General features: G+C 55.7%; 1 protein-coding gene across 1 annotated transcript in view; it reads right to left on the bottom strand.

Moving 5' to 3' along the window:
* MYT1L (myelin transcription factor 1 like) overlaps window positions 1-23,765 on the bottom strand; it is a 338,636-nt gene that overhangs the window by 26,090 nt on the left and 288,781 nt on the right. The window contains exons 19-21 of the mRNA XM_079110560.1: window positions 10,422-10,484; window positions 9,070-9,153; window positions 7,617-7,838 (exon numbers count right to left, since the gene is read on the bottom strand). Coding sequence (XP_078966686.1) covers window positions 7,617-7,838; window positions 9,070-9,153; window positions 10,422-10,484 — 369 coding nt within the window. The remainder of the gene's footprint in view (window positions 1-7,616; window positions 7,839-9,069; window positions 9,154-10,421; window positions 10,485-23,765) is intronic.

The following is a 23,765-nucleotide window of genomic DNA, read 5'->3' as shown; positions in this document are numbered from 1 at the left end:
GCCTGCCCTGCCGAGGCCCCTGCCCTGGGCATTCCAGCCCGGGGCGGGCAGTGGCTCTGCCAGCTCGGAGCGGACCCCGCCTTCCCGGTCCCTCAGAAGTCAGACCACATGCAGCCGGATCCGAGGAGGTAGGCCGAGCACGGTGTGGCTTCTGCCTCTGTCCCAGAGGAGGCAGTCTGGCCAGATGGTGAAAGGGGCCGTGAAATTCCTGTGGCACAGTGAGCCAGGCAGCTCCCCAGAGCAGGAGCCCAGCAGGAGCTGGGGCGTCACATGGCTTGGCTGCATGGAAATGTTCTCCTCTACCTGCTGGGGCTGCTCTCCTGGGGTGGCCCAGCCTTCCTGGACTGCTGCCCCTCCCCTGTCTGCTGCAGGCCAGAAAGATGCAGGGCGAGGGAGACCTGCCTTCTGCGCTGTGAAAGTGCTCAGGTAGAGCGAAGGCCACGGCAGGTCTGGAGGACCCCAACGCCCTCCTCGTTCCTACGCCAGCCCACAGTGAAGCCAAAATGAGTGTGGGGGACAGTCCTTCTCTTGGGAGGGTGAGGGGCATGCAGGAGAGTCCACAAGGGCCTTCCAAGGTGTCAGAGCCCAGGGGTTTGTGGGCAGCAGAGATCAGAGTTGCAAGACACATGGATTTCGTACCCTGACCCAGTGGAGTTTGAATTGATGGTCAGGGGTCTTGAGGACAGAGCAGGAGGAGTCTCCCGTGTCTGCACGTGAGGTTTAGACAGGGGGCTGTATCCTTCCCTGTGACAGGGAGAAGAAAGGCGCCCCATGCTCTTCACAGACAGGGCAGCACTGTCCCCAGTGGCGGGTGGGACTTTCTTCTTCCCCAGAGGGCAGCTGGTGGTCTACTTCTGAGGCTGAAGGCAGAGCCTGGCCGGCAGGTGCCCACTCTTACCTGGTGCTGCTTCTCCAGGGCCTGTGCTGTGGGGTCCTGCTCTGCTGCCCTTGCAAGTCCTGGTCTTTGTCCTCACGGGCAGTGGGCTCACCAGAACTCCGCCCCAGGGTTTCTCCACTGGACGGACACAGGCCTCAGGGAGACTTGGCATCTCGAGACTCCTCTCCTGGGCTCTTCCTGCACTGCAGCTGAGTCCCTCACCCACGCTAGCCCCCCGAGGAAGGTGCTGTCTCCAGAGGGACCCTGGTCCTCTCCCTCACACCCTGTCCCTGCTGTGGGGTGAAAGCACCTGGGCGACTGCTGAGGACAGCAGAGGCCTCCCCTCCCATGTCTGTCCCTCTGACACGTGGTGTGTCCCTCTGTCCTGCTCGGCCAGCCTCTCCTGACTGATCTCAGGCACAGCAGATGCTGACGGTGACCCCCAAAGAAAGGGCTGGTGTGGTGACAGTTCTCCACGGTTCTTCTGGGGACTTTCCAGCACAGGGAGCTTCCAGAAGAGACTGTCCGTCTTCGTGATGAGCTCCGGAGGAACGAACAGAGCTGCTCAAGGGTCCAGGCGAACGTCCTGGGAGGGTCTCGGCTGTGGCTGAAGAGGACACGTGTGCTGGCCAGGCCTCTGAAAGGTGTGAGTACCTCTAAAAGCTCTTACTTTTTGGAATCAGAAGCAACAGATTCAAGTTTGGAGCATCCTCCCGAGTTCCCTTTGAGGAACGAGAACCGAGACGAGGGCGATGCGTGGTGGAGCCTCAGTGTCTGCGGTGGGTCCCAAGGCCCGGCCACGCTGAGGCACTCAGAGAGAGCACCACGGCACGTGGAGTGGCCTTCCGCATCACCCAGGCCTTGAAACCGTCCCCAGGTCCCTGCAACACCCAACACCACGCGGCTGCTGTGTGAACAGCCGTCAAGCCGCATTGTCTGGGAACGACAATGGGAAAGGGCGCTCGTGTTCAGCTTGAGTGGAACGCTCTCTGAATGCTTCCATCCTGCGGTGGGTGAAGTCCTCCGTGGAGCCCCTCGGAGAGGCCACTGAATCAAGGCAGTGCCTACCCTGCAGCCCGGGTCTCCCTCCTGCCTTCGTGGTCACCAGTGCCTGCCTGACAGCCGACCCCAGCTCCGCCCAGGTCTGCTGAGGGTCTTCCTATGAAGATGGGCGTGCAGCCCATGGCCCACGATTCAGACCTGGCATAGCCTTCCCTGCTTCTGCTTCTCCCTCCTAACTTTTGCACACGCCTGGTGGCAGGCACCTGGCTGCTGTTAGATCCCAGGACCTCAAATCTGCACCCCAGGAACTCACAGCTGCTTTCTGTCTTAGACACGCTTGAACCCCTTCCTAAAGATGCAGTCTCTGGTGGGGTCATGCCTGCCATACTGAGCGAGGCGCTGTGGGCATGCAGGAGGTGCAGCGGTCCTGTGCATGCATTGAGCTCCAGGGGGGCCCGCAGGAGCTGTGATGGGAGGTCAGGTGGAATCTTGGCTCTCCACTGGAGACAGGAGCCCGGCTCTCACCAGGCTGATCAGTGACTGGGGTCAGGAAGACCCGGGAACTCAGAGGAGCTGGCTCTGCCTGTGAGGAGAGGACGCCTGGCCCAGACCCTGGCTTGCACCAGTGGCTGCAGACCTTCCTGCCTCAGCATCCCACCTCCTCCCTAGGCCCGGTCAGTGTTGTCTAATTCCTTAGGTGCTCTAAAGAGGAAGGAGGTCGGGACTCCAAGGGGTGGGACACCCTCCCTGGCGTGAGGTCAGCCCCAGGCATGGCTGGCATGGTTCTGAAGGGTGAGGAGGCCCTGGTGAGGCTGAGGGAAGATGAAGGCATGTGGTGCAGGTGCTTCTGGTGTGCCAAGGGCAGAGGCCTGGAACAGGCTCTGCTGGGCGCACATGGGGCCTTCCCAGCGGCCTCCTCTCCAGCTCTGACCTCCCCGCCCGGGGACCCAGCCTGGTTCAGCACCTGGTGTCTGCTTGTGACACTCCAGTACTGTCTGTCCACATGCCTGGCAGCTGAGTGTTGGCCGGGAAGTCCACCCACCTTGGCCCCTGGGTCCTCAGCCACCGGCCCTACTCATGAAGCCATTGTCTTGCTTGTTCCTAGGGACAGATGGTCACAGGCAGCACGGGCTCCAACTGACTCAGGGCCACTGCCTCTGGCTACTGCAGACCCTCCAGGGCGGCCTCCTCTGCTGGCCTCACTGCTGCAGGTGTGCATGGCCACACTGGTCCTCCTTGGCCTTCTATCCTCTGCTGAGCCAGGCTCCACTGGCTTCCTGGCCTTTCCCATGTCTGATTTCTTTCCTTCTCCTGGTTTCTTCTCTTCAGATGATAAGTGTCCAGTCTTGTCCTCCTTGCTGTCTCTCACCAGACCTCCTGAGCCACCAGGCACACTGTGGTGCAGCTCTGACCCACCACACAACCTCGAGCCATCTCAGACCCCTTTCCTAGGCACGACTCTGTCAGGTTCCCAGGCCCATGTGCTCCCTGTTTGGATGCCCCACCTGGCTGGCCGTCTGCTACATGACCCCCACAGGTGGGCAGCCTCCTCTTTGTGGACCTGCCCGGTTGCTGTGCTGGTCTCTTGCCCAAGGCATCTCCACCTCTCTGGTGGCCTTCGCTGTCCACTGGCCAACAGGTATCAGTGATCCCCAGAGTTGCCTTTGCCATGACTCATTCTATCCTATTCCTGGTCCCTGTGAGCCCGGGGGTCAGGAGTGACCAGGTGTTGCTCTTTCTGGGCCACCTCTGCCCAGCTGCCAGAAGGACAGATGATTTATTTCAAAGTGCCACATAATCTTAAACAGACATCTTTAAAGTGACACCATCATTACTTCCCTCTGCTGTGGTCTGAATGCGTGTGTCTCCTGAAGTTCACATGCTGCCACGGGCCAGTGGGCCTTGTTGTGACCATGCTTGCTGGGTGGGCCTGAACCCACCCTGTACACAGGGCACCTCCCGGCTCCCTGGCTCCCAAGCCAGAAGAGGCTATTTGTCTGACGTACTTGAAAATGCATCTGATTTGGAAGGGCTGATTCACAGTTCAAGAACTTCTTTTCTAGAAATACCCAGGCAATCCTGAAGACAAAATGATTTTTGTTTTCTTGAACTCAGCTCTGCCTTCATTCAGACAGATGTTGTTTGGGAAACAGGGATGGGACAGAAGCCCTTCCACCCAGCCCCCTGGTTACAAAGAATGTGATTCCTGCAAAATTGGCCAAGAGTGGAGGCCACAGCTCACGGCTGGAGGCCGGGCAGTGGGGACAGCTCGCGGCTGGGCCTGGGCATGGCTTGCTGGGGCCTGTGAAGGCAGCTGGGTTCTTGAGCAACCAGGGCGCAGAAGCCATGACCTTTGTCCCCGCTTTATCTACTCTTCAAATTTGGCCTCTGCTGGAGAGTGCTTCTTTTCCCTCAGCTAGATTGTGAAGGCTGGGAGAGGACGAATAAAATCCAAAACTTCTATTTCAACTTATGCTAGCTTCTGATTCCCAAAGCAGTCTATCACCGTAGCACGTGTGGTATGTAAGGTCCACACGTCTCCTTGTACCGAGAGTGACATACCCAAGTACACAGTTTTAAGAAAGCTGCCAGACATCCCAGAAGGACTTGAGAAGGCCACGGGCCCCCAGAGACATAAGACATAAGCATACTGTAATGACCAACTCTCCAGTAAGCTGAGATTCCTAGGTTGAGTTGTGTTCTTGGATGATATTAATATTACTGTATATTCAGAAAATACTACTGAACCTACCGAATAAAATAAATGGACACTTGTCAAACAGATAAAAACGATGGCCAACATACAATGAGGCATTCATTATCCAGTCAAGAAAACAATGGGAATCCAAACACAGGCACAACATGGATAACATTAGGGCATTATACTGAATAAGATAAGCCCGTCACAGAAGGACAAATGCCGCAGGTGTCCACTCAGGTGAGGTCCCTAGCACCATCAGACTTGGTCACCCAGGACAAATGCTGCAGGTGTCCACTCAGGTGAGGTCCCTAGCACCATCAGACTTGGTCACCCAGGACAAATGCTGCAGGTGTCCACTCAGGTGAGGTCCCTAGCACCATTAGACTTGGTCACCCAGGACAAATGCTGCAGGAGCCAACTCAGGTGAGGTCCCTAGGACCATCAGACTCGGGGAAGCAGAGGTGACATGGTGGGGTGAGGCTAGGCAGCTTTTCCTACAGTTTTCTGCTTCTGCTTGGCAGGCTGAGGCAGTTCTGGAGACGTTTTGTAGGCAGGTGGCCATCGGTGACACCACCCAGCTATGCTTCTAAGCTCAGCTAAGACAGTGAATTCTGTCCTACATGTGGTTCACCACTAGTGTAACAGCAAGGCCAAACCGAAGGCTGCTCCGTCCTGCTACACTGCAACATGGCCCTCCCATCCACCCCTGCTCTTGTCCTTCTGTGCCCTGTGGTGGCCCTGGCTGCACCGTGTCGAGTGTCTGCAGGGCTGCAGACCAGCCTGTTGAGCATGCCACGTTTCATCCCCACAAGGAACCCAGACAGTCATTCCGTCCTGCTTGAGCCTCAGTCCTTCATACACAGCCCCTGTAGAGCCCACCTGAGATAACGGACATGCTGTCTTTCCATTACAGCCTGGCCCTGCACCGACTGTGGCCCCAGGCCTGGCAGTGGCTGGCTCTGGGTGGGGCCATCTCACTCATGCCCAGGACCTCTGCGGCCTCCAGAGACAAGGAGGCTGAGAAAGGTGTCTGCTGAACCCTGGGACAAGGGTGGTGTTGCCCACTGAAGCCCAGGTCACAGCACTCTGGCGGATGTGCAGGTGACTCTCCAGCACCCTGTGGTTTTCCTCCTGAGGTGTGGCTTGCACCCCAAGACCCCATCTGCTCATGGCGCAGGCTTCCAGGAACACTCTGCCCAGAGGCCCTGGTGGAATAGTCCTTGGGGAAAGAAAGAGGCAGTGGGAGAGCCGGTGGTGGGGGAGAGCCTATAGTGGAGAAGCTGGCATTGGGGAAGCGTCTGTGAGGCTCCGCGGGGGCTCTGTGGGGCTCCGCGGGGGCTCTGTGGGGTTCTGTGGGGCTCTGTGGGGCTCTGCGGGGGCTCTGTGGGGCTCTGTGGGGCTCTGCAGGGCTTTGTGGGGGCTCTGTGGGGCTCTGTGGGGGCTCTGTGGGGGCTCTGTGGGGTTCTGTGGGGCTCTGTGGGGCTCTGTGGGGTCCTGTGGGGGCTCTGTGGGGTTCTGTGGGGCTCTGTGGGGCTCTGTGGGGGCTCTGTGGGGCTCTGTGAGGGCTCTGTGTGGTTCTGTGGGGCTCTGTGGGGCTCTGTGGGGCTCTGTGGGGGCTCTGTGGGGCTCTGTGGGGCTCTGTGGGGCTCTGTGGGGCTCTGTGGGGTTCTGTGGGGCTCTGTGAGGGCTCTGTGTGGTTCTGTGGGGCTCTGTGGGGTTCTGTGGGGCTCTGTGGGGGTTCTGTGGGGTTCTGTGGGGCTCTGTGGGGCTCTGTGGGGGCTCTGTGGGGGCTCTGTGGGCTCTGTGGGGCTCTGCGGGGCTCTGTGGGGCTCTGCGGGGCTCTGTGAGGGCTCTGTGGGGCTCTGCGGGGCTCTGTGGGGCTCTGCGGGGCTCTGTGAGGGCTCTGTGGGGGCTCTGTGGGGTTCTGTGGGGCTCTGCGGGGCTCTGTGGGGTTCTGTGGGGCTCTGTGGGGCTCTGCAGGGCTCTGGGGGTTCTGCAGGACTCTGCAGGGCTCTGTGGGGCTCTGTGGGGCTCTGCAGGGCTCTGCAGGGCTCTGAGGGGCTCTGTGGAGGCTCTGTGGAGATGCTGATGGGGTCAGTCGGCGGAGCCAGGGAGGGTCATCCTGCTGGCCTTGGTGCACTATGGACAGAGATCCCTGTCCTTGTGCAGAGATTGAAGGGACACGGTGACCTGCTGGTGTGCAAGGGAGCAAACTGCTCAGAGGCAGGCACGTCCTGTGTGTGAGCTCTTCTTTCAAGGGTCCCCTGCCTTGGAAGGGAGGGTGACATCTGGCCTTTCTTTTACGTGTATTCATAGCCTTGCAGTTGCCCCTGAGCTGAGGCATATTAATCGTCAAAAGCAACCCTCCGCAGGCTTGGGGCCTCATGTCACTCCTGACTTGCTGCCGTTCTTTTGGTCTGCTGGTCTCCACTGTTCTTTTTGTATTCTGTGTGGTTTTACAGGGATGCGAGATAACAGGCGGGTCTCTGCAGGAGTACCTGGTGGAGGCCCCCCAGGGCAAATGTTTGCTGCAGGGCCTCCTGAGCGCCTCTGTCACCTGCTCAGGACAGGTGTCACCAGAGGAGCGGGTCCACTCAGGCCTGTCACTTCCCTGAGGAGCCCATCAAGCTGCTTGTCTCAAAACGGGACTCATCCAAGATAAGTTAGACTGTATTGGCTGTGTTTCCTTTGAAATTAAGCAAAGAGAAGTCAAGGGTGTTCATGGGTCCTGGGGGATTTTGCATCTTTGACATACGCCTGCTGGGACAGTCGGGTCTCTTCCCACCGGGACTCCTGCAACCAGTTGAGACCCGTGCACACTTAGTGTGGTCCTGGTGAGCAGCACGGAACACCCTGCCCAAGGCACAGATGTGACCCTGAGCAGCTGGTGCTCCACTGGTTCTCTTCACCTTTCCCAGCCTCCGCATTTCACTAGTCTGACCTGGTGGCTATTGTTTCTCTAAGTAGTGAGGAAGCAGAAGCTGCAGCCTCTCCAGCAGCTCAGCCGCTGGGCAGCTGCCCCAGCGAGGCACTCACCTGCGGTGCGTGAGGAAGCTGCCGCTGACATGCCCCGACCCGTCGCAGCCCGGTGTGGGGCAGGACATGCCCTCCGTCTTGACTGATTTCCAGGAGAACTGGGAGCCATTGAGGTACCCATCTTTCTGCCTCTTGGCCGCCAAGGGGCACCCTGAGGCACTGCGGTGGGACGCGTACTTCCCGGTGATGTGGCCCTGACCATCACAGCCAGGGACGGGACACCTGTACAGCAGACAGAGGGGACCAACTTCACTGTCTTTCATCGACGACCTCACAGGCAAAGGAAAGGGGGCTTGTGTGGTCAACTGGCCGAGGAGGAGGAGGAGGAGAGGCAGCTGACTGAGACCAAGCATAGGCCAAGGGCGCCACCTGGTGGGTTGTCCTGGGAATGCTGCAGTCAGCCAAGGCAGGGGACCAAGGCCTTGTGAGGCTGGAGGCTGCTGGGCAGCAGCCTCTGCAGAGGGTGGGCAGGGCACAGCCTGTGGACAGAATCAAGGCTCTTCTAGTGGAAAATGAGTCCATAGGACCACGGAGCGCTCCTAACATGTGTTAATAAAAGTGCCATTTCCTAGACCTGTCTTCTCGCTGGTCAGCGTTTCTGTGTGGCCATTCTCTGGAGTACGGATATCCTTGCAGCTCACAGACACTTAAGCAAAATCTGAGTACCGCCGTGGAATAGCAGGAGCTGAATCAGTGACAATTGTGGCTGCTGCTGAAGGTCCACACAGGCCCTGGGTGTGTGGTGGGCAGAGCTCAGATTCAGGATGGCCTTGACCCAGGGGAGGCTGAGAGCTAACTTCCTGGCCACATATGCCCTAGGATGGGGTTTCCATGCATTTATTTTTAAACAGCAAAGTTCACATTTTAAAGACTCTGTATTTCCCTATTATTTTGATATTTTAAATTTTTAAAAATAATTTTAAACTGAATTTTATTTTGTTTCAGTGATTTTTTTTTTTTTTCTCCAAAGATAATGAGATTGGAATTTCAGAAAGACCTGCCAGGTCCGTCTGCAGACTTTTGACATGGGGCGCAGTAGCACTGGCGTGGGGCAGATCCCCTCTGCACAGGCTCAAGGCTACACACAGTCAGACCTCGGGACACCCCAGGGATTGCAGGGCTTAACTGAGGGGTCAGCATCAGCCAGGATATAATATTTACTTCCATTTTTAAATTTAATTCCTTTGTAAACTTTCATGAATTTGCCTCCCCTGTCAATTCTGCTGGGGAGAGGGAGTTTCTTGGGGTTTTGATTACTCAGAATATTAGCGATACAAGCTTATTACTGAGTATCACCTGTTACTTCTTGGCCAATTAGCAGATGTGGTTTTAGTTTGCCTGACCCCTCAGTTTACTGAAGTCTCAGCAGATGTCCACTATGACTTGTGGGCTCTTTTTCTTACAGATGTTCATTGGCTTCCCTAATAGTTCTTGGCCTCCTTGGCCCTCATACCTGATCGGCTCCTGGTCTTCTTTATCTTCTTTGCTTTGTGCTATCCGGATGCCACTTTTTTTTGCTCTCGGACACCCCGAAAGGCTAAAAGAGAAATATGTCTCATAATCAGCCCACACCTAATTCTGGCAGTCTCCTGACCAGTGTGGAGGCTGTGCCTGGTTCTCTCAAGCCTGTGCTTCTGGGGATGAGACCCAATCTGCGCCCTCTCAAAGCCCTTCCCATCAGTCCCTCCCAAGGGTGTAAGGGATGGGGTGGCTAAGGTGCTGTTGACGGGGAAGAAGGAGTCGGCCTCAGCATGAGAGCAGCCGGCTCGGCAGCAGAGGTGCTGGGGGTTTTGTTGAGGGGAAAGCGGGCTGAGGCCGATAGTCACATGCACAGAGGCCACTGCTGCTGGGTAGGTACTCCCAGCTCCCGACCTGCTTCCGCCGTGACTCCCAGCCCTCCGCCCGGTCGGCACAGAGGGAGTGGCGAGCTGTTGCCGACTCACTCCACCTGGAGAGCACGTTTCAGCTGTTTCTGCAGAGGGACCTTGGGGGCTGAGCCTGCCTCCTCTAATAGGCTTGCCCAGGACGGGCAGCAGGCAGGCAGGCGGCTTGGCCTGTGCAGAGCAGGGCTGTAGAGGGCTGTAGTGTGTACCCAGGAGGAGGAGCCAGCCCTGGCCTCCAGCTCCCACGTGGCTCCAGGGCCTCTGCCGCCTTCCCAGGGCCAGCTACAGAGTTGGGAAGGAAGTTGCCTGGGGCTCTCTTCTTACTGGTTTTCATGCTCCAGGGAAGCAAGAGCTCTTCCTTCCCACCAGCCGAGCACTATGCGCAGGACTGGGTGTAAGACAGGCTTCCCACATGCTTACTGGGGGCGGGTGCCACAGGCGTGTATCTCAGGGACAGGTGCCATATTTTAGGCTGCGCCCTTTTTTGGGAGTGAGGGTGTCTGGAATTCGTGCGGTTCCTTTCTGAAGTGTTCAGGCCTGCTGAGCCCTGCTCACAAGCGCTGTGGGGCGCTGTGGCTCAGATCCCACCCGGTCGGGGCATGAGAAGGCTCAGAGCCAGTGTTCAGACTGGGGATGGACCCTTCCCCGTCACCTGTTCAGACTGGAGGGCAGCCCGGCTGAGGCCTGGCAAACCTGGCAACCGAGCCACCTGCTCTGCTAGTGGGATGCGCAGACAGCCTGCATGCTGCAAAGAGGGAGGCTGGTTTTCCAGGGAGAGTGGGAAAGGACAGCTCGGTTCTCCGGAGCCTTCATGTTCCCCAGGAAGCCCAGCCCACCTGCTTCCCAGCAGAGGGAGCCTCATGCCCTGTGGAGGGAGCTGTGGTTCCTGCGAGAGCGGGGCTGGGGAGGAGCCTCCACATACCTCCGATGGGAAGCATAGTTGCCGGTGATGTGTCCAGACCCGTCACAGCCAGGGGTGGGGCACCTGCAAGAAAATGCCAGCTGGTTAGCTCACTGGAAAGAGGGAGCACCCAACAACTAACCTCTACTTGTACACAGCAAGCTCTCTATGCTTAACCTTGCAACCGAAGGAGGCTAAACTGCCCTGAGCTCGGTTCCTGGCTCGTTCATCTCTACCGACCTCTGGCTCCCTCCTTCCTTCAAGCACAAGGACATTTCCAGGACTGTGAGTCTGGTGCACTGACTGCCCTGCCTCTGGAGCAGGCAGCATCCTTGGTCTCCAGGGGTTGACCCCAGACTCGAGTTCCTCCTGGGGGCTGCGGTGCCTCTTCACTGCTGCCCTCAGCCTGGAGGAGGGCAACAGTGAGGGTTTGCTGTCACGCCAGGCAGTGCTGGAAGTCAGAGAGGTGCTGGGAAGATTTGCCCCACGACCGACTTATGGTTTTAGTCTGAGCTGGCACCACAAGGGGCTCCCTCGCTCTGTGGGCACCCCAGGGTCCTGTAAAGGCCCAGCTTGTGCCTGGGCTGTGGGATGCAGGCCAACAGTCTTCCAGACTGTCACTGGGCACTCAGGTGACCTGATTCACCCAAAACCTTTGTTAGGCCTAGCAGCATGGAATGTAGCGTGGGAGAGCACGCTAACCACAGACCGTACCTGCAGGCCGTATCCGCAGGGACCTTGTTAAGGTCCCTGGGCACCTACACAGCATCTGTTTAAAACCCACATAGGGTGGTTTGTCTGATCTGCTAAGTGTGCAAGGCCACAGCTTGATGGGGAGAGGGTTTCTTTTGAAGAGTTTTAACCCTCTCCTTGCAACTTCTTTGACCTGCCCCTGAGGACAAGCAGACAGAACCGCAAAGGCTTTCCACCGTGAGCCACGACACTGCTCTTGACCCAGCACGAAGGGGAGCACTCAGGGATAAAAATCAAGACAAAAGTCCTCTTTCAATAAATTCCTAGGCCTCCAAAGGTAACAAGGAGAGAGTGTCGCCGTGAGCCTGGTCACCGTGTTGTAGGATGCAGGTGGAGCTCTGAGTGCTGGCCTGTGCCCAAGCACTTGAGACTGGTCGCGAGGTCACAAATGCACACTAAGAGTCCAGCTCCCTTTCCTCCGAGAAGCTGCTCTGGGCTGGTGTGAGTGCTGGCCCAGCTGGAGGATGGGTTGCTCCGGGGCTCAGGGTGTCAAGGAGCCAGGAGACACGGGAGTCAGAACAGACTTCAAGTGTGTGGACACCTTATCTGGATACTCAGAAGTATTCTGAAAATTTCTAATTCCCCTTTAGCCCTAAGAAAGGGATGAGATATTTTAAAGGCTGCCTGTGGAGCTGCCTTTTGATGTCTAAGGGCCTTTCACATCGTAAGGGTGATCCCCAGGCCAGGCGGCTACAGCAGTAACTGTGTGGCTGGGGTAGCTGGCTGATTTTCCAGAGGTCAGCCTCGGGGACCAGCCCTGACCTGGGGACTCCTGCAGGGAAATCTGGGCAGCAGAGAGGCGTTCTGCCAGCAGGGGCTGATCTGAGCCAGGCATGTCTTCCTACCAGCCATGAAGGAATAAAAGGGACTTTTAAACTTTTCCTAACTTAATAAGTATTTATCACAATTTAATTTGAAATTTACTCATTTTGATACCAGTAAATATTTTTCACGTCTTTTTTCATTTTGGTGGGAGTCAAGGAAGTTGCCATATTTTGCTTGAATTCAAAGACAGATATTTAGCCAAAAAAATGCAACTAAACTCAGATTTGCTGCCTACGAGAAACCCCTTTGCTGCTGTTTTGCGCATATGGCTGCCCTTTACTAATGTCTAGTTCATCCTCTGGTAAGAATAGAAGCGTCCTCAAAAAAAAAAAAAAAAAAAAATTGATGGAGCTCCTTTCCTTCTCAGAGTTTTCTGAGAAGAAAAAAAAAAAAAAAAAAGTCCCAGTAAAGAAGCCAATCTTTTTGAAGGTTTGCTTTGACTATCAAGATCCCAGGCTTGGCAGCTGATCACAACCCAGTTCTCCCGTGGCTGGTCCTGTGGATTTGGGGCCTTTCTCTGCCAGGTCCGAGACCATGGGCAGGAAGGCCTGGACAGAGCTGGGCAGCCCCATCCTGCCCCAGCACAGTGCCCACGGGGGCCACCCAGGTGCTGAGTGTAGTGGCCCTGGTGTCCTCCAGTGGCTCTTCCAGGTGACCCTGGGCGACTCACGGCAGCTCAGCAGAGGCCATCGCCTCTCCCCAGCTGCTCTGGGCGTCCATTCCTAGCAGCTGCTCAAGACATTGGGGGCACGTTTAAACTCTTGAATTTACACACAAATTTCCTTAAGAAATCTCAACATTCAAACATTTTTTTTCCTGCGGTTGCGAGAGCTTGGGTGGTCATTCATCTAACAGGGAATCTCTGTTCTTGGAAGCTATGGACTCCAGGGTTTTGGTGGCAGGGGTGGTGTAGAGTGGACTTAGTGCGGTTTGATGGGCACCCGCATGTCCAAGAGCTCACCTTCCCTGTGAAGGGAGGCCCACGTGGGACAGAAATGGAGGCAGCACAAGCCCTACAGCCTGGGCTCTGAAAGGGTTTCCACGGAAACGGCCGGCTCCTGGCAGGGAGGCTGGCCTGAAGTGGGCCCGTGGAGCAGATCTTAAAGCACACGGGCCAGGCCTGGCTTTCCTGATGGTCACCAGCAGCACCTGGGCTATTTTAAGTTCCTGGTGATAGGAAGTCACCCTAGACAAAGCGCTAGGCTTCATCCATAGTTTTTCCTTTCTACTTCAAAGGTACTCTGGGTAGAAACACCCAGAGAAAAAGAGCAATGGGTTACCCCTCAGGGTCTGCACATGTGGCTGGCGATGTGCTAGGTAGGAGGTCCCTGGTCCTTCCTGTGCCTGCCTTGGGACCAAGCAACACCAAGAGAGAATGATTGTCATAGACACGTAAGAATGCTGATGGAAAAAATCAAAACGTATTTTAAATAGTACTCAGCGAAGGTGACATCGGATTTAGGCAACACTGAGAGGAAGTTCAGGAGTGCTCACAGATGGGCATACTGACCTCAGGGCAGTGACCCTTCCCTGGAGGAACAGCAGACCTGAGCACAGCGAGAACTGCAGGCCTGAGCCCCTGTCCCTCTGGCTCCTTGGCTTTACTTTGTCATTCGCTACTCAAGAAACTTTGGGCCCCCTGGCACAGTGGTGACACCTGTCATCCCAGCTACTTGGGAGGCTGAGGCAGGAGGATCACTTGAAGCCAGTAGTTCAAGACCAGTACAACATAGCAATATCTATCTAAATGAAAGGACCCTGACCTTCATGAAATTGTCCTAATCCCATCTACCTGGAGGTCATCAGATACATCCCTCAACATCAAGAAACAATTTTACATCTGTGCACTAAAACGTGTGATCGTAAAGATCACAGGGCTTTGCACTGGCACACACAGCAAAGACAGGTCAGTGGACAACACGTGGCACTGGTGCCTCAGACTGGACCTGAGCAGGGTGAACGTATCGAACAGCACTGTGTGGGTTTCCTTCTGCACAAAACCTTGCCCTGAGACAGGGAAGCAGGGATGGAAGCAGTTTTGTTACAAACTGAAGTTGCATTTTTGGGTGTTCATTCATCAGAAGGTTTTGAAAAGGCTTCCTCTATATTCTGACACCCTATTTGTCTTCCAAGACGGCAGGATTGAGGGTCGAGTCCGTGCCGTGACTGTGTCAGGGCAGGACAGCGGGTGCCCTTGCCCTGTGTGCCCTGGTAATTGAGGCATGCACAGCGAAGTGTGTTGTGCTGCTCTCGGTGGGTGGGAGAGGGACCCGCTTCATGCCAAGTCTGCGAGCAGTGTTGTCAAGCAACTCCCCAAAAGTCCAGGATATTGCCAGCACCCCAAGATTTGTTCCACGGGGTGGAACATAGTGTGGGTGGCACCCAGGGCCAGCAGAGGCCACTCTGTTTCCAAGTACTGAGGAACAAGGTCACACTGGCTTTGATGGCAGGCAGGCAGAATGCTCTCAGGGCCAGGAGTGCTCTGCACACCCCTGCTGGGTGAGAAGGAGCCTTCGATCACTAGCCCAGGCCCCAAAGCCTGTCCTCGAGATGGAAACAACTGCTGGTCTTAAAGTGCTGTCAACAAAGGCCACAGGTGCTGCCCGAGTGATGGAGCTCTGGCTGGACTGACCTGGGCCTACCCCTCTGCCTGCTTGGTGACCTCTGAACTGAGCCCCTCTGGGTGAATCTGTCCTAAGGCTGTGATTTGGAGCTTGGTGGCTAATGTACAGTGAGCACACTGACCGGAATAACAACATATAATGTCACACTGATGTTCTTGGCAGAGTTCTGTGGGAAGCCCTGTGGAGGTTTCTGTTTCTTTCCTTTGTTTATGAAAACTCTATCTTAATTAGTAAAGCATGAAATATGAAAAAATCTTGTTTCATAGTTCCCTCAATGTTAAAATAAATCACAACAGTGCAAACTTAGGCCTTGTTCACAGCAACTAAACACATTTGTAACCTGGAACCATTTGGGCCACATGTATCAGCCTTTGAATAGAAATTTCAGTTACATATTATGTTTTCTTGAACAGATCTTGTTCTAAATGTGCATTTGTTTATTTTCATTTTATATAAATGAGAAACAAAGATATGTAGAGAAAAACAAAGGCATTTTATATGGAAAATGACATGTGCTCCTTCCTATCCTATGCTAAGGCTCTGCTGTTTCCTCTCCAAAGAGAAGGAAACCAGGCCACTGAAAGCAGAATACATGGCTCTGGCCAAATTCTAAAATATTTTACCCGAAACTCAAGGAAAGACAGACTCTTACAGGTCACATTTCAGTTTGCATGGTGTTCTACGCTTTTGTCTCTTTTGGGAGTTCAGTCTTAGGTGTGAACCCTATCCCGGGATCACCAGAGGGTTCCACTCTGGACCTGGTGTTCCCAAGGCCTCCTGCTCCTCCTCCAGGCCTCTCCAGGAACCTCAGCCCCTCACTGCCCTGCCCCTGCAGGCCTTCCTTCCCTGGCCTCAGGGCCTCTCTAGGGAAGGGCGGGGCCAGTGCCTACAGTTCAGAGGTGCCCGCAGCTCAGCGTGTGGCAAGCAAGCAGGGGCCTGGGAGGAGCCCCGGACCTCCAGAGGACTTCCGCTGCGCTTGGGGTCAACCGAGGGCATTCCTGGTGTGATGCTCAGGACACCCCAACTCAGCTAAAAGACTAGGTGCAGCAGAGGTGTCTGTCTGCAGCACGTGGCTCAGGCTCGCTCTGCTAAGCTGGTGCTGGAATGAGTGAGCTCAAGGCATCTTTCTGGGCACTTTTCTCTTCAATTACACTCAAAACAAATAAATGAATGCATAATAATTAAAAAAATATCCTTAGCACGGTTTCTAAATGCATTTCTTTTTGAAGATTTAGATAATGTGCTGGAGTGGGTTAGGCCTCGAGGTATCAAGAAAATGGAGGCATCATTACGCAGATAAAGCTAGGAAGTTCTGGTTTTAGGGACCTCTGACAGGCAGGGCCCCCAGGGGCCACACAGCTGCAGGACTCAAGACTGAGAGAGGGATGCCCAGGGACCATGTGGCTGTGGTGGGTGAGATGGTAGCCATGTGGAGGGTGGAGAGCTGGTTGGCCCATGATGTCCAACACAGTGCTGCTTCCTAACCCTGGGACAGGTTCTGAGGGGCATCACCTGGTGACTTGGCACTGTACCAGCATCACAGCGTAGGACTGACCAAGCCAAGATGCAGCACCTGCCACATACTGAGGCAGAATGGAGGGTGTGTGGTGCAGCCCACAGCTCCTAGGCTGCGCTGGACAGCACAGAACTGTACACATCCTGGGCGCAGTCACAATCCCATGGAAAGTGCTCATGCCCCTGGGTTTGTCTAGGTGTGGCAAACACTGAGCAGGAGGAGCTGTGTGGCTCCCTGGAAGTCCACTGTGCCATCCAATGTCCACAAGCATTACCAGGCCACCCACGACCAGCCAGCCAGAATGTGTGCAGCATCTGTAGAGTGTAGTCCAAGAACGCTTGTTGCACAGCCCATTGAAGTGGCAGGTTTGGTCTTGTCTCAGAGGACCACCTGCAGCAGGACCTGACTTAAGCCCTGCCTACCGCCCTCCCCTGCCTCTGAAGGACCATAGAGCAGGTGGTGGTGTGTGAGGCATGGGGTCTTGGCTCCAGCCCTGGAGGAGAAGGGATCTGGGACCCACCAAGAACCATGAGACTGGCCTCACACCTGTGCTGTCTGTGGACACTTGAGCAGGTGGACTCCTTGGGGGACGGGGCTGCCTTCGCAGCTTTGTTGACATGCTGCATGCAGTTCTGTGTTCTGATCTTTCCCATCATGCAGCCTACATGTCTTAGCTCGTGAGCCATCTGTGTGGACCATGCTGCCCCTGTAACCCAGGGGTGGATGCTAACTTGGACCCCTCGGTGCCAACACTGAACTGCTGCATGGCTGAATGGCGTCCCAGGTACATCCAGCAGTAAGCTCCTGTCCAGTGCGGCAGAACGTACCTAGCACATCCTGATGTCCCATTCATTTAACGGGATGTGTCCATGGGAAACTGCTGCCAGAGCACATGCACGTCCAGCAGCAGTGGACCAGCTAAACAAGAGGCAGGGCAGCTGCAGTCAGAATTGGAATTGGACTCGGAGGACCCATGCAAAAAAAAAAAAAAAAAATACAAAAGGTGACTAGTGCAGCTGACTCAAGGCAACAGAAACCACCCTTCCTGATTCAGCCCTCACATCGTAAGCAGGTTCATTCGGGCCTGAAGCATTCACCACGGCACTCACAATGCAGGTGGGATCTGCGGGGACATGCAGAAGAACCTCATCAGGGCTGGGAGCAGGACTGGGCCTGAGGAGAAGTACTCACCTTGAGCTGTGAGACTGAGCTCTAGGACATGCAGTACCAGTTACAGGCAGCGACAGGCAAAATTTAGACTTGTGTGCCACTGCCGTGGGGGTTCCTTCCTGGCCCTGGGCACAGGGTGGAGATGTGCCGGACTGACTGTCCTACTTTACTCAACACATGGCTAGAAGGCCCAGGAATGTTTTCACAAACGGCTCTGCCTCTACAAGTGGAAAAGTGTTTGTGAACATTCCCAGCTGGTCTTCAAATGCTGAGTTGTCAAACTCAGAAAGGAATCCCTGGAGCTTATTGGTAGGTGTGGAACAGGGAGGGGCAGGGCTTCCTGCAAGGGCTGCTGCCTGGACCAGGTCCATTCCTCGACACCATGAGCAACTGGATTGCACTCAAGACGACCAACTCTCTACCGCGTGCCCAGCAACAACCCCCCTTCCACCTGGAGGCCTGCACACGCAGCACACCACCAGCTCCTGAAGTGCAGTTCAGAAACTCCACAGGACAGCTCAGACCCAGGGCTTCCGCATCCCAGGACATGGAGGTCCAGAGTGTTGGACAGACTGGTTCTGCTGGGCCCAACACAGCCTTTGGTGTGGATTCTGGGACCCAGGTGGCACAGGCTGTCATCTCCCTTTCTCTGTTCGGGAATGGGCTTAACACTCCTAGTTGAACGAGGAAGGAGCTTCTATCATTCAGAAGGTCAGTGTTTGAAAGCTTCAGACCTGGCCGGGATTTAGAGTGGGGGTCACCCAGGACAGCAGAGGAAAGACGGGACACACCCAGAGGCACGCCTGCCCTTCTCCTCTCCAGCGGAGACTGAGAGGCTGCTCCCGATCTTTCTTTCTCTTGCCTTTTTTTGTCCCTGCCTGCTTTTCCAGTTTGTTGGGTTTGAGAATCTGCTAGTTCTTGAAGCCCCTACCTCATCTCCCAGAGAAAACGTTTTACACCAAATCAGGAGGAATAAAGTTTCCACACTCCACCTGCAGCTGGGCAGCCCTGGACTTCTCTGCCTCCTCATGCTCTGGGTTATCTCTCTTTTCTTCCTAAATTTGCCTCATGCCCCCTCCTCCAATTTGTGACTATCTGGTTTTAAAGCTTATTTTTCCTGTTACCTTCTCCTTTTCAGCCTCCCTGATTATACTCTAAGAGGCAAGTCCCTTCTCCTTCCCATAGAAATCTGCCTCTGTCTCATTTCAAATATTGGGCTTTTGGTCAAATTGACAAGGATTTCACATATGTAGTTTAGTAAGAGGCTTTAGAAATTGATTACTTAAATATCCTTTACAGGCAAGGTAGCAGACCCAAACGAGGCGAGCCTCTTGGGAAAGGTCACACAAGGGCAAGGCAGTGGAGGCGACAGCTGGCAGCGCCTCATGAGTGGACACCAGAGCTCCTGAGCGCTCCAGTCCCCGAGGCTGTCCCTGGCCTGTCCGTCCCCTCGAGCCAGGTTCATGTGCTCCTGTTTGTGCTTCCATGGACTGGTTCCTAGGAGGCTGGGGCTCAGGGGGAGGAATGGAAAGGGAGGTAGGTGCTGTTTAGCTGTGTGGGTTCTGAAGACCTGGCTCCCCTGGCTCTCATGCCTGTGAGGAGGGTGGGCAAGAGAGTGGCGTTCGGTGGTCAGGGCACCTGCCAGAAGTACCCATCCACTCCGAACCCTGATCGGTGAGGAGTGAACCAGTGACTGGGTGTTCAGAGGAGGGAGGAAGTCAGGACTGAGGGAGGTGAGGCAGGAAGGAGGAGGAAGGAGGGGTGGTGTGGTGGAGAGGAAACCCATCAGGCTTGTTGCAAGCACCCTACGATTCCCAGAATCTCCTATACCCGCAGCGACCACAGGGCAGGTGACACTGCAGGGCAGGCTCCCCAGAGGCTGAGTTGCACATGTGGCCTCAGCAGAGTGGGAGCATGTGCAGACGTGTCCCGAGGGCGGAGCCTCCATCATGGCCATACCCACCCCTGGCCTCAGTCCCTGCTCTGACTTCTTGGGGAGAAAGCCAGCCATCCTTCCCTGAACTGCTCTGATTGCTGGCAGGATGTAACCAAAGAGTCAACTAAGGTTGGAGAACTGAATGGGATGTGCTGGCTTGTGCCCTTCCCAGATGAGGAGCACAAGATGCAAGTGACTCCAGTTCACCTCGGGCCTCCACCAGGGAAGTCTGGCTCTCTTCCATCTGGAGTGCTTGAGAGCAATGGGGACGTAGACTGGGTGGACCAGGAGGATGTGCTTTGAAGAATAAAATGAAAGCAAACTGAGCTGAACCACAGAGACAGGGAAAGCTGAGCTTGGATCCCAAGATGGTGGCCCTGCCTGACACTTTCTTTTCTGACTGAAGAGCAGGAGGCACCTGGGAAGAGAAGCAGCATGTTTGGGTCAGGCTGCCACAGACATGTCAGAGATGCCATGTTCCAAGAGTGCTGGGAAGGTGCAAGGTCTCGTCACATCACGCGAGGAAAGGAAGCGCTGGGCATGCTGCGCTCAGGGAAGAGAAGAGAGGGGGAGACAGAGTGACTGGCTTAAGCCAGTTGAGCCTGGCGTCTCAGGAGGAGGGAGGTATCATTCCCATAGTGACTGGGACCCTGAAGGCTGAGCCTTCTGACCATCTGGTGGAGCATGGAGTCTGTCCTGTGGAACTCTGTGCTGCCCATTGTGTTTGAGGACACCAGTGACCACCAAGAGCTGTGGAGACCTAGTGGGAGGTTGGGATGATGCCAGCTAATGACCACAATGAGGAGGACAAGTGTCCCTCATCCCCAGTGGGATGGTGACACCTCTTGCAGGATTCCATGAGGCTCTTGCCTTTCATGATGGGTGCACATGAAGTCTCTCCCGACACCAACAGAATATAGTCACGCTGAGCGCAGAAGCCCAGGGAGGCCTCTGTGACCGAGGCTTCTATACAGGTCACTGCCTCCTGAGCCATGAGGCTCACCTGTGGGAGTGCCCACCCTGCACAGGTCTGCGCCATCCTGCTGTCCCCATCCACGCTACCCTCCTCTGTCTGGGTGTGCCCTGGGTGCATGGTGCCCGCTCAGCCCTGCTGCACTCCTCAGGTGGTGCCAGGCCTGGGTTTCCTGGAGGAAGCAGAGGCAGAGGGTCTGGGTGCCTTCTCATAAGCCACCACTTGAAGGCTGTTCTCCTCAGGCTTCTGACCAGCAAGCAAGGCACTGAGGTCGCAGACCTCTCCTGAAGTCCCTGTGTCCTGTCCTGATGTCTTCCTGTGCACAACCGGGGTCCAGGTGGCTGTGGTCATTGCTAAGTCTTGCCCTCTGCAGTTGAGCTTGTCCAGTGCCCTTGGTTTGTCCAGTGTCCTTGAGTTTCAGACTTCCGTCCTGCATGAGCTATTGCTGGATTTCTCCCAGCTGCCCGGTGGACTGGTGTGCTCTCCCCAGCCTCTCCACAGGGGAGGCAGGAATGAAGGTCTTTCCTGTGGCCAGCCTGCTAACAGCGAGCACCTGGTGCCTGGTTCAGGCTAGGCTTCGAGGAGGTTATAGGCAATGATGGAATCTGCCCACAAGGTGCATGGTCTGGTGGATAGAGACCTGTGCCCAGCACAGCACCATGACCCCTCCCAGCCCTGCTGGGAGCCTGGCTGGCTCAGACAGCTCAGGAGCTGTGGGAACGCTTGCAATCCTGGCAATCTGGAGCTCCCTGCAGTTCCTGCGAGCTCCTTGACCTTTGTGAGCCTCGGGTTTGTGTCTGTGAAGAAGGAAGAATACTGCCCAGAGGCCCACTGGGGTCCACTGAGGACTGTGAGGTGTGGGTGTAGTTTCTAGGACCTGGGCTGGGCCAGAGAGGACCTCATAGGCTTAGGTGACAGCCTAGAGCCTAGGGCAGCTTCCCAGGCAGAAGGAAGCCTTGAGTCCCACAGGACTAATCCCAAGAGCCAGTGAATCCTTGCTACAGGAGGCGCCACGTCCTGAAAGTCCCGTGCTCACATGTACCCTCTGAGGCCTGGCTGCCTCTCGTCTTCAGTCCCAGGAGTGGGACTCTGCCGCCATCCTCCCTGCTTTTCAGACTCACAGGCACAGCGACCTGCAGTAATCGGCAAGGCGAGGAGTGGGGTGGAGTCCAGGTTGCCAGTGCGAGGGTGGAGGGTACTGCTGCTGGGCAGAATGGCAGGGCTGTGGAGGAGAGCTGGCGTTCGTGGGCCCTGGGGGGCCACACACACCCACGCAGGGCAGGAGGCCTTGCCTCTCACTGTCCCAGCCAGCCCCCTGTGGCGAGTCCTACGGCTGGGCTGGCTCAGCACCTGCCACTAATCACCACACTGAGGCAGTGCCCCTCCTGCAGGGGCATGTCATGGACTCGGGGAGAGGAGTTCTGTCAGAAGGAAGGCAGAGTCAGTGAGTGGCAGGTGCCCCAGGGTGCCTGGCAATCGTCCACAGCTCAGCGGGAAGCCGGGGACCTCACTGGCTCTGCTGGGGAGCAGGGCTTCATCCACACTTGCCTTTGTCTGCAGCGCCTCTCCTTGCCGTGGGGCTGCCTGCAACAGTCTGGTGATTAAATATAGATGTGCTTGTCAATTCAGATGGGTGGACTCGGCCGCGGCGGGCACGCTGCCTGGATCGTGTTCGCTGTTCTCAGGAACACAGGGGTGGGAGGCTGCCCAGCCCAGGGCGTGCTTGGGTCTGCTGAGAGGCGACGTAGTGCTGGCACTGCCCTCTTCCTTCACTGGCTCTTTCATGGCTTTGGTTCTGAGTTTTGAGAATTTTTTAAAGACCTGGCTGTCTCAAACTGAATTTTAAGAAAAACATCATGTGTAATACCAGAAATGTGTTTCTTAGGAAAATAATTCTGCTTTAAAACCCACTTGCTGTTACCTAAGCCATGGAGGAAGAACAGGAAGAGCCACTCAGAGAGGGAAGAAGAAGCCCGTGACAGGGAGCCTGCAGATTGCCCTCCTCACCCTGCCAGCATGCAGGGCACCCAGGGGACCCTCCTGGCTGCTCAGAAGGCAGGGCAGGCACTGCCAGGCTTGCAGGAGGCTCTTTGAAGGCTTGGGGTGGGGTGCTCTGCACCTGGCCTTCCCTCTGTGCCCCCTGCCCCCTTCGAGGGCCTGCCCTGGGGCTGGGAAGGGAGGCGGGGGGGGGGGGGGGGGTTGCTATGGTGACGGTGTTGCAGGCTCTCTCTCCCCTCCTTCATCCCTGTGGGGCAGGCTGCTTCTATAATGTACAGGAAAAATAGACAAAGCCAGTGAGAACCAGGAGGGGCCAGGCTCCTGCGAGAGTCCAAGCCACACTGCCTCAGGGCTCAGCGCACACGTCGGTGTCTGAAATAGACATAAACCGTGTGCTTGCTGGAATTCTCTTTTCTACGTGTCCCTGGACTCCATCAGATCTGAAGCACATGCCCCCTGGAGTTCTGTGTTCTGCAGGGCTCACAGGTCCTGGGAACGAGGCCTTGTCCTGTTGGAAAGGGCACAGGGTGCCCAGTCTCCTGAGGCTGGGGTAGGAGCCCCCGCTCAGTAGTTGGCTGTTCTTGGCAGCTGCCCTCTTGTGCTGGGAGTGCATGTGTGCATGTCCACGTGCTGCATGTGTGTTCTCCCTGTGCATGTGCACGTGTGTGGGGTGTGTATGCACATGCGTGGATGTGCATGTGTGCTGTGTATGTGCACACGCGTGTGGTGTGTGTGCATGTGTGAGCTCTGTGTGTATGCAGGTGTCGTGTGTACGTGTGTGTGCACATGCGTGGGTTGTGTGCGTGTGCTTTATGAGCATGGATGTGCATGTGTGCTGTGTATGTGCACATGTGTGTGGTGTGTGTGCATGTGTGAACTCTGTGTGTGCAGGTGTCATGTATATGTGTGTGCACATGTGTGGGGTGTGCGTTTGTGCTTTATGGGTATGAATGTTCATGTGTGCTGTGTATGTGCACATTCATGTGGTGTGTGTGCATGTGTGAGCTGTGTTGTGCATGTGTGTGGGGTGTGCGTGAGTGCTTTATGAGTGTGGATGTGCATGTGTGCTGTGTATGTGCACATGTGTGTGGTGTGTGCATGTGTGAGCTCTCTGTGTGTGCAGGTGTCATGTGTATGTGTGTGTGCACATGCATGTGAATGTATGAGGTCTGTGCAGGCTTGTAGGAGTGCCTATACATGTGGTATGTGCACACATGCATGTGGCTATGGGGGTTGTGTGTGGTGTGTGTGTTGTGCTCACATGCCTGTGTGGTGTGTCTGTGTGTGTGCATGTTGCATGAGAACATGGCAACGTGCCTCTCTTCCTTCCCAGCTCCTGGAGGATAGGAGCTTTCTTTTGGAGGGAAGTGTTTTCTGGTGTGGGGTGGCGCTTGGAACATGCCCTCCTTTCTCCCTATCCCTGGTCTGTTTTGATCAGTGGCCACCAGCATTTCGCTGGGTGCAGCACCTGGCAATGAAAAGTTAACTCATTATTAGTCCTCGTCTCAGGCTTGGGAGATGTAACTAGTCTCAGTCCAGTTTTAGAGTGAAGAAGCCTGGTTCACCAAGT

The sequence above is a fragment of the Sciurus vulgaris genome, assembly GCF_902686455.1.
Source record: "Sciurus vulgaris genome assembly, chromosome: 14".
NCBI classification, from domain to species: domain Eukaryota; kingdom Metazoa; phylum Chordata; class Mammalia; order Rodentia; family Sciuridae; genus Sciurus; species Sciurus vulgaris.
This window is presented reverse-complemented; position numbering and strand designations above follow the sequence as displayed.